The following is a 17,186-nucleotide window of genomic DNA, read 5'->3' as shown; positions in this document are numbered from 1 at the left end:
CTACGTATTTCTTGAATACCTCCAAGTTTGGTGACTCAACCACCTCCCTGGGCAGGCTGTTCCAGTGCCTGACCACTCTTTCACTATAGAAATTCTTCCTAATATCTGATCTGAACCTCACCTGCCACAACTCCAGGCCACTTCCTCTGGTCCTGTCATTATTTACTTGGGAGAAGAGGCCAACACTCACCTCCCTACAACCTCCTTTCAGGTAGTTGTAGAGGGCAATGAGGCCTCCTCTCAGCCTTCTCTTCGCCAGTTCCTTCAGCCGCTCCTTGTATGACTTGTTCTAAAGACCCCTCATCAGCTGGGTAGCTCTCCTCTGGACATGCTCCAGAACCTCAAGGTCCTTCTTGTAGTGAGGGGCCCAGAACTGAACCCAGTACTCCACATGCGGCCTCACCAGTTCCTTCATCACCTCTTGGCATTTTGATGGCCTTACTCCAGCATGTCCATGTCTCTTTTGTATTGAGGAGCCCAGCACTGGACCCAGCAATCCAGATGTGTCTCAGCAGTGCTGAGTGGAGGGGAAGGATCACCTCCCTTGACCCCTTGGCAATGGTCTTCCTAATGCAGCCCCACACCAAGATGGGAAAGGATGGGATAAGTAGAGGACATAGAGAGAAGTCAGGAAAACACCTCTACCTCTCAGAAAGGAGAGATAAAATACTGCAAAAGGAAAAAGTTATGCTGAAGAAGCAAGTAGCAATAGCACTTTGTCTATTTGTTTTTTGATAAGACTTAGCAGAGAGCCTGTTGATGAGGGAGTCAAGAGCGCCAAGGAATCCATGGATTACAGGCACCTGATTCAAGGCAGCTGGTGAAGTAGGAGGATTTAACAAGAAAGGGGGCATGACTGAAGGGAAAGGAGGAAGAATGCTTGACAGATAGAGTGAAAAGGATTTGTGTAAGTCTGTACTCTAGGAGCAGGGCTGTAGAAAATAAATATCTGGAAGTATAAAGAAGTGAGTGCACTGTGTGAGGGAGCCCTTAGGGAAGATCATGATGGGGTGCAGAGTCATGGCATGGGCCACAGGAGGAACATCCAGCTCTCAGGCTAGATAAAGCCTTCCCACTTCACATGGAGATCTGTTCTTTTACATAAAGCAGAAGAGCCATCACATACAACCACCTTAAAGAGCCCAGTGGTTAAGATATTCTCCAAGACAGGAAAGAGGGATTTGGATTTATTGAAGCAGAGGTGTGAAATGAACATGTATGAGGATCATAAAATATAAGCTATGGATTAACTCCCTTTCTAGTCTCTATTAATATTCCACCTCAGTGTCTGGGTAGTGGGGCACATACCAAAAAGAAAAGTCACTTATGCTGTATCCTATCTTATTTAAGACTTTCTGTAAATCTAGGATCTTTTTAAAAATAAACGCTGAAAAATGACTGCAAATAGAATGAAGCTGTCCAAATATGCATACTGAAAAGCAAATAAGAGTCCCAAGAACTGAAAACTCTTTCATTTACCAGGCAAGTGGTAAAGAACATTCAATAACAGATACTTGAAACTTGGCAAGTTGGAACTAGGAGTCAAGCAGATATTGGTAAAAGTAGGTATAGTTAAACCATTGAAACAATTTTAGGTACATAATGGAGAATCAATCTTGTAACTCCTTAAAGTAACATTGCATTTCTTCTTAGTTTCTGATTTAGGCAGACCATAAAATTCAAGCATAGGAATCTTGCTGTCAAGTGCTATTGGATTTCAGAATAGCTGATCATAACGGTTTAGTTGGTTTGTTAAAATTGATTTTTCACAGCAATGAAAAAGCAAGGGGGCTTCCTCTTGTAGCTTCCAGCCCCGTACCACTCCCTGCTGGAAGGTTTGTTTCTGAAATACCAAGATGATAATCAGTGCAGATTATACTGAGACAACCACCATTTTCAAAATGAAAAAACAAACCTCATTTACTGTTATATAGTAATACGATAAATAAGTCAGTTGGTGTAAGTTGCAACTAGAGGAACCTACTTCTATTTGAAAAACTTTATCAAAGGTATACTCTAACAGGTAGATAGTAATCATACCCAAGTATCAGTTCCTAACTCTTGACAGACTTGAAGCCATTTTCCCAGCCTATCACCAGTTCATTTCTTGATAACTCCTTTAAAGAGATGTCATAACATGCCTTTGCTCTCAAGCTTAAATTTTTTTGTCAGGATGTGTGTGTGGGGAGGTGGTAATTCTGAGATACTTGAAGCTTTCCAACAGAATAGGAACCACATTTTTCCAGACATTCTGCTAACATCAGTTTGTGGATGGATGCATGTAATATCTTATCTGCATTGCAGGCTATGGCTCTCAAAGACACCTCCTGGGCAGCTGTTCCCATAGAATTGCTTGTTCTGTTCAAAAGATAGGAGAGGAAGAATTCAGATACTTCACCATCAAGAAAAGCTGGAATAGTTAATGTCTGAAATAGTTTGTAGAGAGCATTTCAAATAATAGATTAAAATGCTGGATAAGGGGAAGCACTTTGAAGATTGTGATAAAGTTTCATCTGAAGACAGCCAAAAGAAAGCAGACAAGCTTAATGGAAGAGGTTACTAAAGGTGACTAGCCATCACTGTTCCTGAATATGAAATAAGCAGGATAACAGAAAAGTTCTTTTTCTTTGGATATAGAAACACAGCAACACTATCACACTGAATTTTAACTCATTAGTGACCATAGGAACTTTCCCTCCCACTCAGCCTTTGTCATTGGGGTCTATTGCTCATCAAGTGTGGAGAGGCTGCAGGTTCACTACTTCAACAAGACCTCCTACAAGTCTTAGTCTGATAAGACTACAATACAAGGATCTGATAAAAGCAAGGACATTTCCTTTAAAATATATGTGCATGCATGCCCATATATTCCACTCTGTAGACACTTAGCCCCCCACTCTGCTATTGACTAAAGGAGAATGGGTGGGGGAGTTCTTGGAGGGAGATGTGAATTTAATTGCCAAAGCAGCAGAGTGAAAACACAGCCAAAAACCACTAGTAATACCGTGCCATTGTGTAGATATACAAAAGTCCTCCCAATAAATTTTCCCAGTGTCTGATACTTAAAGAAGTGTAAACCACAGAGCATTACCAAGATCTCTTGCATTTCCTATTAACATCAGCTCACTAGCAGTACGGGAGATCTGAATATTCTGTGAGGCAAAGAGGGCCAAGGGCAACTGCAGAGAGTTCCAGATAGGGAAGTAATATCCATGGTTCCAAAGAAAACTTCAGGTGATCCATTATGAAGTTTCCATATTGCATGGGTGATGGAAAAATATTGTGGCATGCCTGTACACTGAAATAAAATTATCAGGAAACATTTAACTTTGCCTAAGATGTACTTGTAAATGCCACAGATTCTTTTTCTTGTCTGCATGGTTTATCCAACATACTGTGGATCCTTCTTTTCCATTAGGAATATTTAGCTATGCATATGACTTTTGGAAAGCATTAACATGTTGTCATCTGCAGCAACAGAGGGATATAAATTAAGGTCCATTAGACTACAGGGACAAAAGAAAGCAAGCAACATAAGTTTTCCCACTCATGTAACAGAAGTTACTAAGGTAAAACAAGTAAAGTGAAAAACTGGTACATCACAAAATATGTGGGAGAGATTGAATAAATTTCAGTGTTATTTCAAGTTTTATTTCTTTCATGTGTTGTATTTTTTGAAGAACACATTTTAAAGATCTTGTCTACAATACACACATCTGTTTCTTCTTGAGCATCTGCAGTTGAATGCAACAGTAAAACAATTCTACAAAATCCCCACTGAAAGAAAATTAAAAAAACCCCAAAGCAGCAACCCTTCTCCTTCCCATCTCAAAAGAAAACCCTCTACCTGCTTCATTATTTCAAGCCCAGCAATATATTTGACTGGGTATAGAGAAGTAAGCAAATATATATTACAGCACTAATATTACTGTAGCTTCTGCTGCTTCTTAATGTCTTGTTTTTCTGAGATCCTAAAGACAGGTATAATTACATTCTGCAAGAGACAAAACAATTTATGAAAACAAAATGACATCTTCTCTTATTAAAAATTAAACAGGACTTTCATAATCATCTGCTTCAAGTGTGCGTGAATAATGACAACTAGAAACCAGGCTCTGCAGATTGCTCGTGATGTGGGTGTGAAGCTGAAGTCTGGGTAAGAAAAAAAAACACCTTCTTGGACCTTTTACAAGGTCATTTGGCCAAGGCTAGATAAAAGGGAATATTTCTCCAATACCCTGTAACAAGAGGAGGAAAACAGAATTAAAAATTATCTTTTGCAGAAAAAATAAATATTCAAATCAACTTCTCTAGGATTAAGTCCACTGGAAAATACAGTCTCCTTTTTCTTCCAGCGGGTTTTAGCTTTTAGTTATGTAAAGCCTTTATGAGGGATTTCTGGTTTTTTGTAAATTTAATTCACAAAATATCCTAAATAGCTGCAGATACATTAGCAACTCTTTGAACAATGTATTCATGTAGCAATTTGAAATGTGTTTTTCAAACAGCAGTAAAACAAGGCTTAAAAAAATACATCTATCCATAATTCATAATCCATACATACATAATCCATAATCCATAACCATATCCGAAAAAGTTCGTATTTATATATACTATTGGTATTGTAGATGTTGTGAAAAACAACAGAGTCCAACGTGTTGAATTCCTTTTAGTTGCCCTCAGGTGACAAAACCTAATAGTATTGTGGGCTGCAAAAGATGGTCATTTCTTCCTCTGTGGGGAACTGCCTTTATCTACTCATTGTCGTTTCTTTAGTGAATTTGAGTTAATGTTTAATAACAATTTTGCTCCCCATAAAACTGAAAAGGCAACTCATGGGAGGCCAACAATAATATTTAGATAACATCTGCAGAATAAAATTCTGCTGCAAAAATACTAAAATAGTTGTTGGAGCAGAAAATGAGGAAGAAAGTTGCAGAAGAATATCCACATTTGTGGGAAAAGGGTTGAAAACAAGGGGCTTTTCTAAGTTTTATTTTTTAAACTTCCTCTTTGTAAGATCCTAGCTCTCAAAAGGAAGAGTTATGTCAAAGACATCTCCTAAGGCAAGAATTAATGTGTGTCAGTCCCTGAAACTGCTTCAAAAGCCTCCAAGTGAAGAAGTAAAGGCTCTGTGTAATTCCTTGTATTGGAACTGGGAATTAGGGTAGGGAACATACTTCAGAAAATAACATAGGTGCAGTGAGCCTTATGAAAAGGTAATTTGAAAACTGAGGGCCTGTTTTCCCCAATTCAGTGGTGGTGTTTTACCGATTGCCTCCACGGATAGGAATAGTCTCCCTTTTTGCTCACCAGAACAGCAGGAAGATCACAGCCCACAACAAAGCCATCCTCTTTCACTTAAGACCACTGGAAGTTTGCAGAGTACTTTGCTGCATTTGCAGCCACATACCTCAGCTACCCAGGTTTACCCACTCACTGTCCATGGCACAGAGAATGTGGGTCATTGAGGTTTAAGCACTAAGTATCAAGGCACCCCAAGCAGTTGCCTTCCACACCATCAGAACTTCCTCTGACTTGAAATACATATTTTGCAGTACTTTATGAAAGAACATGTTTCAGAATAGGTATGGGCCATTGCATCACCCCAAACACAAAGCTAGAAAGCACTTAGTTTAATATCCCCTCATGTTACTTGAGAATTAAACCAAATGAGCTGTCATAATGAAATGTCATATACAAAGCTAAACTAACACCAGCTCTGCTACTAAAAAGAATGAAAAAATCCATTATTCTTACATTTCTCCTCCTTTATTCCAAATAGTTCGACTCCTGGAAAAAAGAAAAAAAACCAACAACATAGTACAGTACAATGTATGATGTACAGTATATCCACATATATATGCAAGGAATTATATTTAGCCAGTTGTGTGGAACTTTCTTGATTACTTGGTGCCCTTTCTGTCTTTTGAAACTGCTCCTTAAATAATAAGTAAACCCTTCTGCAATATTCCAATTCTAGAATTAATATTTCTTTGATTGGAACTCAATATGACTAGCAGGGTGCATTGACTCAGGAGATGAACATATCTTGTTTTTGCTGGAAAAAGTCAATCTAAAAGTGCTCCAAATGTATTTAGATACCTCAATCCTTTGTGATCATATACAATTTGAAAGAGTGAAAAGTTTCTTCCCCGCATCCCCAGACTCCCACTATTCTCTTCTAAGATGAGCTTTTCAAAGGAAGGAATGATTGAGCTCAAAGTCAAGCCAGGCAGAACATATCTGCATATGCTGTTTGATTGCCTTGTCAGAGGTAAGTTATAAAACTCAGCTACAGCATGCCTGGATCTACTCATCTGAAGTCCCTACAGTAATACTGATACTTCTGCTGAGTAGTTTATCTATTTTCTGCCATCCTTCTGCCAGGAAAGACAAGCACAAAACCAAAACAAATCAAAACAAAACAAAAAATCAAAACAACAAACAACACCACCCCCCTCAAAAAACAGTTTAAGGAAAAAAAAAAATAATTACAGAATCACAGAATCTTAGGGGTTGGAAGGGACCTTAAAAGATCATCAAGTCCAACCCCCTTGCCAGAGCAGGATCAGCTAGAGCACATCACACAGGAACGTGTCCAGGAGGGTTTTGAATGTCTCCAGTGAAGGGGACTCCACAACCTCTCTGGGCAGCCTGTTCCACTGCTCTGTCACTCTCACAGTAAAGAAGTTTTTTCTGATGTTTACGTGGAACCTCCTATGCTCCAGCTTGCACCCATTGCCCCTTGTCCTATCACTAAACATCACTGAAAAAAGCCTGGCTCTGTCCTCCTGACACTCACCCTTTACATATTTGTAAACATTGATGAGGTCGCCCCTCAGTCTCCTCTTCTCCAAACTAAAGAGACCCAGCTCCCTCAGCCTTTCCTCATAAGAGAGACCTTCCACTGCCTTCATCATCTTTGTGGCTCTGTGCGGGACTCTTTCAAGCAGTTCCCTGTCCTTCCTGAACTGAGGGGCCCAGAACTGGACGCAATATTCCAGATGCAGCCTCACCAAGGCAGAATAGAAGGGGAGGAGAACCTCTCTTGACCTACTAACCACACCCTCTCTAATGCACCCCAGGATGCCATTGGCCTTCTTGGCCACAAGGACACATTGCTGGCTCATGGTCATCCTCCTGTCCACCAGGACCCCCAGGTCCCTCTCTCCTACACTGCTCTCCAGCAGGTCAGCCCCCAACCTCTACTGGTACATGGGGTTGTTCTTCCCCAGATGCAAGACTCTACACTTGCCCTTGTTGAATTTCATCAAGTTTCTCCCCGCCTAACTCTCCAGCCTGTCCAGGTCTCACTGAATGGCAGCACAGCCTTCTGGTGTGTCAGCCACCCCTCCCAGTTCAGTGTCATCAGCAAACTTGCTGAGGGCACACTCTGTTCCCTCATCCAGGTCACTGATGAAAATATTGAATAGTACTGGTCCCAGTACCGACCCCTGATGGACTCCACTAGTCACAGACCTCCAACTAGATTCTGTCCCACTGACCACAACTCTCTGACTTCTTCCTTTCAACCAGTTCATAATCCACCTCACTACCTGACCATCAAGACCACACTTCCTCAGTTTATCTACGAGGATGTTGTGGGAGACAGTGTCAAATACTTTACTGAAATCAAGATAAAACACATCTACTGCCCTACCATCATCTATGCACCTAATCTTTCCAACATAGATCATACACAGACTAACCAGGTTAAAGCTAAGTTAGCAAATCATACTCTTCATTGAAACAAACATGACCATCATGGATTGCATTCTGAAACCTTCTAATGTAAATATTCTATTCTCAATATTTCCATGATAAATACATTTTTTTTCTTTGTGCTGAGAAACCAGCATTTTTCATGGTAACCTCATCCATCTAGAAGTTCATTAAAATCTGCATTCAAGACTGATTAAATACAGAAAAAGGTGGCATGCATGCTGGCCTTGTAACTTCAGGGACCTTTGAGCTATGGTTCCTCTGTGCTGTGCAGCTGTAGACTTCATTACATGCTCCCTCCCAGATCGGTAGCAAATAACAGAAATTGAGTGCTGGTTGTGACTCCAAAGACAGAGTCCCATGGATCGTGCTACAAGAACTAAATGAAGTCCTTACCCACTAGCCATGATTATTTAAAATAGTTCTATCCACACATCATGTTCTTAAATTTATCCAGCATCCCTCCAGTTCCTGTTCTGCATATGGGAAAGGAAGAGAAATGGGGTTTTCTGTCCCACTGCACCTGTGTATTGAGGGCATAGCTGCTTCCCACAACAAATATCTAGAATTATGCATCAACTGAAAGAGCAGAGTCAGTATCAAAGAGAGAATTTCTCATTCTTATGCATGACATCAGGTGTAATGGAAACATGAAGGTTTAATATGGCATATTGCCTTCTACATTCTGAGCTTACCACAGCTCACAGTTTCAACATGACAACTAGTATTTATTGAAAGAAGAATAGATACACAAATTTAATTTATTTACCAGGTGACCTCTCTCCATTAATAAAATAGACAAAAGGGTCCATTTCCACATGAAAAATATACCAGAGCTCTGCTACAAGCTTGCCATGCAATTAGTACTTGGCCTCTGCAAATCCCTCTGTACTTGAACATGGGCAAATCTCACGAGGGACTGAATTTTAAAATGTGCAACTGTTTTAAAATTATTCTTCTGTAAAAATAGAAGTATTTTAATATTTAAATAAAACTGATCATTTGTGCCAGTACAGTGAACAGATACTATCTCAGTCATAGGTCTCAGCTGAGTAAGGATTAAAATTTACTGATTAAACTTTGATGTCAAAACCATAACTCTCATGTTTTTACCCTCCTATCCTAAAAGGTTTATCCTTTTGTTGGAGACACTGGCAGCCCAAAGGACATAAAAACTTTCTTAATAGCATACAACAAGACTCAATGCTCTCTCAAGAGTGCAGTAACCCAAAGAGAGAAGTGGAAATTCATTAAATCATCTTGTCATTAAAAAAGAAAATCACACAACCACCCAGAAAGCATCCTGACATTTCTAACTGAAAAGGGAGAAAAGATTACTTTTAGGAAGACTGGTCTTGAAATAACAGCTTATAAATATCCCTAATAAAACATAAGATGTCTGGAGGGCAGATGAATTAATGAAAACTGCTTTCCTATCATTAGGGGTCAATTGGGCAATGCAACTGCTCTCCTTTCCCCTGTCCTGACATACACAATAGATTTGCTTTCTCCCCTCCTCTCCATGTCCCCTGTGACTTCCATGTCCCCTTTTGCATTGCCCAGCCCCCAGAAAGACAGGGCAGAACCACAGCTGCTCTGGCGCTGTGCCCATATGGATTGGCTAGAGGGCTGGAGCCAGACAACACACTCAGTGCCCAGGTCCTTCCCACTGCCCCTCAGACTGGGGTATTGTTTTGGGGTCTCTCCTCCAATCAGCCATTGCTTTTCATGAGACACATGGAAACTTAATTCTCTTTGAGATTTATACTCCTTTTTAAATTTGGCTCAGGTTGCCCAGCAAGTTGAAAATATTCTTACACATAGACAGATAGCATGATCATACAAACTTAATTTCCTTAGAAAACCAGGCTGATAGAAGTAATAATGAAAAATACAGTAGGTAGATTCATAACATAGCACAGTATCTGTAAGTATCTACACAGATACTTACAGTATCTGTAAGTGTGAAACTATTGTGACTATAAAAAGTTCAATCAGACCAAAAAAAAGTGGCAAAGAGAACAAATATTTCCTTATTTCCTCTTCAGTGCCACTGCAGAGACACAGCAGGATCAAAAATTACCTGCAGGTCTAACTTTGGGAACCGTTTTCATTGCTTTTAATCTTAAGATATAGTCTGACCTGCTTTGGTTATCTCCCTTATAAAATAAAACAGTACGCTGCAGACTACACGACTTGTAAACCTGACCTGGTGTTCAGTATTTTTTTGCTGAAAATCTCGAGGGAAGGGAGAAGAATCTTAGTATAATCAAAGACATTGTGGTTGCAGACTGCAGCCTGTCTTCTGAGAGATATTTTTCTTTCTTGCACTTGATATTAATATTAATTTTTAATTCCTTTCCATGATGATGTATTCTTTCATAGTTTATTCTTTCCCTGCTTTGTTTAGTCTTCTAATCTCACGTCATAGCATAAAGGAAAAAAAATGGATAATCTAGCATTAGCCGGCAGAAGGCAAGCTCCTTGGGAGCCATTAAACAGAGTAGGAAACTTATCACTTCTACACACAGGGTTTTTATTGCCTTTGTGTTGATGCATTCTTTGAATATATATCTTTAAAGAAAAGCATAGATTGGCTGCGTACATCACAGGGCCGTCTGTTGTTAAAGCTGTGCCTGGGCTGAGTGCGCTTGTTTGGTGGTACCAATGCCTGCCCTGTGGAAGAGGACAGATGGCATCTGGCTAAAGGCAAACCCCTGCTCCTTGTTCTCTGCACACAATGACATGGTTTTCTGTGGTGACAGCAGGCACTCTGATGGAGATGCTTCAGTTTAGATATTTGGGTTCTTGGCTGTGTCACAGGCTTTCTTTTGAGTTTATCAAGAAACAGTTTGCAAACTAGGATAAAGTACACAAAATGAAATAAAAAGAGTAATTTCTGCCTTTGCTGCCTTTGTTAACCAGCCTCTATCCAGCAGACATTAACTTTTGCCCCTTCCTAGATATCAGTTGGCTCCATCCTTTCTGAGATCTCTAATTCTGCTATCTGCAAGCATGCCATCATCCTTCAGGAGATGGTTCAGGACTGCAATGCAGAGTGCTCTTGTTCTTATACTCTTTTACTAGCCTGAACATCTGTGGTTTGGCTTCCAACACTTTCTGGATTTCCTGGCTTATGATACAAGCCCTACCAGTAAAGCCTCTAACCATTTGTTTCTCCAAGCAGCTGCCACTAGATCTTATGGGAGGCTGATCTGACAAGGACCAAGAGAACTGCTACACACAATGGCAGCCTCAGTTCAAGGTTCCTAACCTCTCTGCCATGGCCCGGGTCTTGTACAAAGCTTGTAATGATTAAGACACTCCCCTTTTTTTCAGTTCAAGTATCTGGAAAACTTCAGTAGCAAGAATATCTGCTTCTTTATCATGCCTTGACTTTGTAGATGCTTGAATATGTCTTCCAGGCATGCATCTGCCAAGACACACATCCACACCAGACAGTCCAACCAATCCAACTCAAGCATTTCTGGTTATCAACTAAACATCCTTCTCTCCCTGGCACATTCGCTAAATCATCTTTAGATGCTCATCCTTCTGCTGCTCAGTCTTTGTAAATCTTCCATTAGATGCATTTGGGTCATTTTTGTCATAATTTTACACAGGTAAAAAATGAACAGTTTTACCTTTAATGGGATTTTTTTCCCTGCACTTTCAACATAATAATAAAATATTTACAACATTTATAAACATCTTCCATTTAAAGACTTAAAAAAAATCCCTTATAATTTCACTACACTTGTTCTGAACTTAAGGAAGTGTCTTGGATGTGGCTCCTTGCAGTAAGTACCTTGCAGGCCAACCAACAGAATTCTGCTGCAAAGTGCAGCTTTTCCTTCCCCTTCTCACTTGAACAGCTTACATATTTAAGACAGGATTTCTTCTTAAAAGCTATTGTAGACAGTCAGCCAGACTGCAAGATCTTTCAGGCAGGCTAAACACACACAGACACATAACAGTATCTCGGGGAAAAGTTAACTTTCAACCATCCTCTTACTTTGTTGTTCTGCACCCAAAAAGCTTACCTGTGCACTGCTACTGAGGTAGTCCAGACTCCCAGAATATCCCGGATGGCAGATGCTACTAGGTTGTGTTTTGTTCTGGAGTCGGTCCAGGAAAGCATTATTTACCCTTAAAAACAACAAAAAAAACCCCCAAACAACCAAACAAAAAAATTATTGAAGGCAGCTGAACAGTTCACAAACATATGAATTTTAGCATTCTCTGAGTGGCTTTCCCTATTCTCAGTTTAATATCTATCTTATGTTTTTCAATACCATGGAATGGCATGAGATAAGGTGGATTTCAACTCACTGGGTGCATCCTTATGCTGTGATCCATATGTTGTGATTAAAAGGCTTCCCTTGGCTGCTGGACCAAAATTGTCCATAGAAAGATGACCTGCACACCACTACCCACCTTATCAGGGAGGTGAGCTATTTCAACAATGCACCTTAGGTAGTCTTACATAGAATTATAGCATGGTTTGGGTTGGAAGGGACTTTAAAGATCACCTAGTTCCACCCCTGCTGCATGGCCAGGGACACCTCCCACTAGCTGGGTTTCTCCAAGCCCCATCCAACCCAGCCTTCAACACTTCCAGTCTTCAGTGCACAAGAAGAGGTTCTAGAAGAACTGATTCCCTAATGGCTATGGAAAAACCCAATTAAGCTTGTTGCTAATAGAAATAATTTGTGTAGCTGACATCATTCCCTGCTATCCAGTTCTGAAATAAACTCTAGCATTTTCTTGTACTGCTTTATCAATCCAGAAAGCATGCACACTTAGAAATACACTTTTCCTCAGTGTTTTAAATATTTTCAAACCTTCTGAAAACTGTTTCTTTTTTTTCCCTTGTTAATGCTTAGGAGTGACACACGTGCTTAGACATGATTTGTTTTAGTGCTTTACAATGTTATTTGTAAGAACAATGTGAAAAGCAAGATACTGCATTATTTCTATCTAGGGACATGAGGTGGATTGAATAAAAAAACCCCTCCATTAACTTCTATGGGTAATTATCTCAATCTCTTTGCTAGAGAAAAAAAAAGAAATAAAGACAGTATGGAGAGTGGCTGCCTACAGACCTAAATTTTTTAAAGTATGTTTCCCTAATGATATAAAAAAAGAAACAAATGGTGTTTTTCTTTTTGAGCCTGAGCTCTGTTTCTTTTCACCAGCAGAAAACAAAGCTGAGAATAAAGCTGTGCTTCAAGATAATGGAAAGCCAGTTAAGTGACAGAAGTGCAAGATGAGAACTGCTGAGCACAGAGAGAGCAGAGCAGTAGGGCACAGCCTGGGGCGTGCAGCAGTGCAGCTGTAGAGGGCTTCTGCACTGCAGTTTCTACCTGTATCCCTATCAAATCCCACACTTATCTCTGCCTCTAAACCACAGTGACAACCACAAAATGTCCATTCTAAAACAAAATAGAAATAAATAAATTGATACATAAGCAGACAGATAAAATGTTTCCCCGCTGAAACTATAGTAGTATTAGTTACTCATGAATCTACTACTAGTTTCTACCCCATGCTCTGTCCTGCACTGATAGAATAAATAAACTGAAAAAGGCACTCTGGGCCATACTGCAGTTGTGATCATAGAATCACAAAATGGTTTGGCTTGGAAGCAACCTCAAAGATCATCTAGTTCCAAACCCCCTGCTATGGGCAGGGACACATCCCACTAGACCAGGTTGCTCCAAGCCCCATGCAACTTGGCTTTGAATACTTCCAGGGGCCAGGCATTTACAGCTTCTCTGGGCAACTTTTTCCGGTGTGTCACCACCTTCATAGTGAAGATTTTTTTTCCTAATGTCTAATCTAAATCTTCCCTCTTCCAGTTTGAAACCATTTCCCCTTATTCTATTGCTACATTGATTTTAGCGGCTCATTTGAAGGCCAAGTTAAACCAGAGGAGAAGTCAAGGACATTCGTTGCAATCATCTTCTAAAGCATGAATGCCTGCAATTTTTTGAGACTCTGTCCAGATAGGGATTCAACTAAAGAGTATTCTGCATTTTTGCATCATACCTCCTCTGTTCATTTTGAAGTGCTCTTGTCCTGGCTTCTTCTTTCTGCTTTTGTTTAAATTCCATTAATTCAGCCTAGGAATGATGAAAGGAAAAAAAAAATAATCAATAAACTTACTTTTAATTCACATACCTATGTTGCAAACACAATTAATTCCACATGGTGTTAACTTCAGCTAGAGCCACGTGTCATTCTCAGAACTTCTCTCACAAGCATTTTATTTATGTGGCAGCACTGAGCTAATTTTTCTGCTCAGCATTGCTCTGGATGAACATTGTTTGTGCCCTAAAAGTGGGAAGTTACAAGATTCAGACTTTTACAGTCCTGTATTTAAAGGGGTATGCCAGACAACAGTCTGCTTCCTCTTGCCCCAACCCATGGGTCTGAATTTCCCTGCAGGTCCAAGGGGGAAGACGATCAAAATCACAGCTATTATATCTGTATGGTATGAAGGATTCATATTCTTTGCCTCCTGCCTTCCTGGAGTGTGAGAAGATAAGAATGGGGGTATGAGGCATAAGGTTTCAACTCCATGCTTTGTGGCTCTCCAAGAGTGAGGGAAGGGCCAATGCTACCTGTTGGTGTGGTCCAAGTGTGCGCAAGCTGCCAGTGCTGCAGCAGGGTACCATCCTTACACTACATAATATTAAGGTATATAAACACTGTCAAAGGGAATTCTTTTCAGAGAAGAATTGCCAGAACTGCAATGGAAAATCAGCTTGTGTGACTCTGCTCTGCATGTGCATTTGTTTGTCTGTCTCTTGTTCCCTGCAATGCACCCAAGAACTGAAGATGCAGATTTTTTCTGCAAAGAGAATTTTGGCTTGCAGGGTGAGGGGGAAGGGAGAGGAATGGACCAATCCTTCATATTTTCCATAGCAACTGAGTAGCAGTAGGAATAGAAAGTAAAAGAAAATTATGCGGGTAGACAAAAGTTTCAATAACTGAAAGAAACTACAAGTTAAAAAAAAAATATCAATTTAAGTGGAACATTAAATAAAATGTATGAAGAAAATCAATAATGGTGAGTGTGTTGTGTATCAATATTTGTCTAGCCCTAAAAGAAGAAATAGGATTAAGAAATAAAAAAGCCAACCTTAATTTTCCCTGTTTTAAATAACTATTCAACCTGAAAATTAAAACCCAGTATCTGACTTTCCAATATGCTGAGCCCTCTCTTGGAGTAATGTTTTGAAATATATTCTGTGTATATGATGCTGTGTTCAAAGTGTACCGGAAATTTCTAAATCAAGAAATACATACTAAAACCTGTTTTGGAAAAAATAAAAAGAAGTGACAATACCTATACGTATTATAGCTACACTCTGCTAGGAGGTACACACAAGACAGAATTCACAATTACTTTAATAAATATTAGTTTGAAGTAGAAACGAGTCACCATATATCGGAGGGACAATTATTGGTGCCTTAAAATCAGTATTATTCACAGCAGGATTGCAAGTAGCGTATTAGCCTGTGCAATAGGTAGCAGAAGCCTTGAAGGGAAGGAGGACTTGGGACCCTGTACCAAGTAAGGTACCAATTGGCCGCAGAAGCAGCTAATACCTTCTTCTTTCTGTGGAAATTGGTAAAAAGGCCAAAGCTCCACGTGAGACCCTTAAACCAAACTCATAAAGTGGGGCAAGCTAATTCACATCTGTAGTTATTTTATCTATGGAGGAATAAATGTAAAGAATACACCAGCTATCAGTCTTACACCCATCAGGGCTGGCTTTCGAAGATTTTCCCTCTGTAGAGTTGCTGGGAATAAGCATATAATGGGAAAGCAATTAAGAGACTCCTTTTCCTCCATGTTTTTGTTTCCAGCATTATGGTTGCAAGAATACTATAAAATGAGGACCCTTGTCCCCAGCATTTTAAAATTAAAAGATATCCTTGTGAGGGGCTGAGTCACCTGCCCAGCCCTAGTAGAAACTCACTGCATGAAATTTGTTGCACCAAGATTCTGCTGCTGGGGAAGTAGTTTATAATTAATTTGGATGTTAATAACTGCAGAGGCATAGCAAGAGGTTCAGTATTTGCTAATACTTTTTAAAAGAATTTGCAGACAATGCTGCCCTCCTTGTACTTGCACAGTCAGACCTGGAGCCAAGACAGACAACACAGCACAGTGCTGTTGCCGTCTGTAATGAACTTCATGTGAATATGGTAGCCAAATCTATGCCAGAGGAGCTACAGTGGTTCAGATGCATTTCAGAAGTCAGAGTTCAAACTTGCTTTTATGACATTGCCTGTTTTTTTGACAATTCAAATCTGTTCAATCAGTTGGTTAGCAAAGTAACAGAGAAGCATATAGACTCAACAGACTCAACAGCAAATCTGAGTGTTTCCCCATCCCATTTGGGGAGGCAGGGCACATGGGCCTCAACTCTCTAGAAAGAGTCTTTTCAGAGTCTGAGATGGTCATGAATATCTCAGCAAGTTTACTTCTGCCTGAAAGAGAAGAAATCGGTTTCCTTAGGCTGCTAAATAAGCTACCATGATCAAAAAATGCTCTAAACAATTGTTAAATGGACAGGTGAGCTAGTCATCCAGATGTCAATAGCCTTAAACTCAGAAGATACCCGTTGTGTCCCTATACAAAATGTACAGGTTGGCTCTCTCACAATACTTGAAAACAGTGATTAAATAACTTTTGCTAAAAAGAAGTTCTGTGTGTAGACTACAAGTAATCAATGTGTCTAACTGGTTTCACAGCATGCAAAAATGATACAATATGCAAACTGTTAATGTATAATTACCTTCCTCCGTTGTTCTTGCTTCATTTCCTCTAATCTTCTGTTTTCATCCTCTCGAAGAGCTTGCTTGTAAGTATGGCCCCTAGCCTATTGTTCAGCAGAGAATATAAACATATTGGTGTGAGAAGAGAGGGGACAAAAATCACAAACCTTATTCCCAAATCTTTATATGGGTAATTAACAAAACAGAAATGGTTGAATGATTCCTGTTGCTTAAAAAACAGATTAGTCTCAAGACTAGAATTTATACAAGTGGTCTAAAGCCTCTCAGTCATTTGATTTGGCTGAATGTCTCTCTGCACATCACAAGGCAGACACAGCCCAGGCTTCTCCTTGTCCATGTGGCAAGCATAAAGATACCCTGAGCAGTCAGAAAAAAAACCAATCAGGATAGATGATGGTGAGAGGGACATGTTATAGGAAGAAAGAAAATAATACTGAGATAATATTGATAATATTACCAAGACAACAAAGCAGAAGGAAGGCGTGGTAACAGAGTGGAGCCCAGGATTATTTCCACAGGAGTATTAGAAAGGCATTTGTGGAGTTCAGGGCAGCAGAAGCTGAGATATCAATTCTGCTATCTTACTTGTGGAGCAGTCAAGACAACTGAAAATCTGAACTATGCATCATGAATAAAGTATTCAACTG

General features: G+C 39.9%; 1 protein-coding gene across 1 annotated transcript in view; it reads right to left on the bottom strand.

Annotated features, from left to right (window-relative positions):
- Nucleotides 1-3,625: 3,625 nt before the first annotated feature.
- The window catches only part of EPSTI1 (epithelial stromal interaction 1), a 50,158-nt gene continuing 36,597 nt past the window's right edge, over nt 3,626-17,186 (bottom strand). The window contains exons 9-13 of the mRNA XM_051608638.1: nt 16,539-16,622; nt 13,777-13,850; nt 11,769-11,874; nt 5,761-5,793; nt 3,626-4,238 (exon numbers count right to left, since the gene is read on the bottom strand). Coding sequence (XP_051464598.1) covers nt 5,773-5,793; nt 11,769-11,874; nt 13,777-13,850; nt 16,539-16,622 — 285 coding nt within the window. The 3' untranslated portion in view covers nt 3,626-4,238; nt 5,761-5,772. The remainder of the gene's footprint in view (nt 4,239-5,760; nt 5,794-11,768; nt 11,875-13,776; nt 13,851-16,538; nt 16,623-17,186) is intronic.

The sequence above is a fragment of the Apus apus genome, chromosome 1 (genome assembly GCF_020740795.1).
Source record: "Apus apus isolate bApuApu2 chromosome 1, bApuApu2.pri.cur, whole genome shotgun sequence".
Taxonomy (NCBI): domain Eukaryota; kingdom Metazoa; phylum Chordata; class Aves; order Apodiformes; family Apodidae; genus Apus; species Apus apus.
The sequence above is the reverse complement of the archived record's forward strand: the minus strand, read 5'-3'. Positions and strand labels throughout refer to the sequence as shown.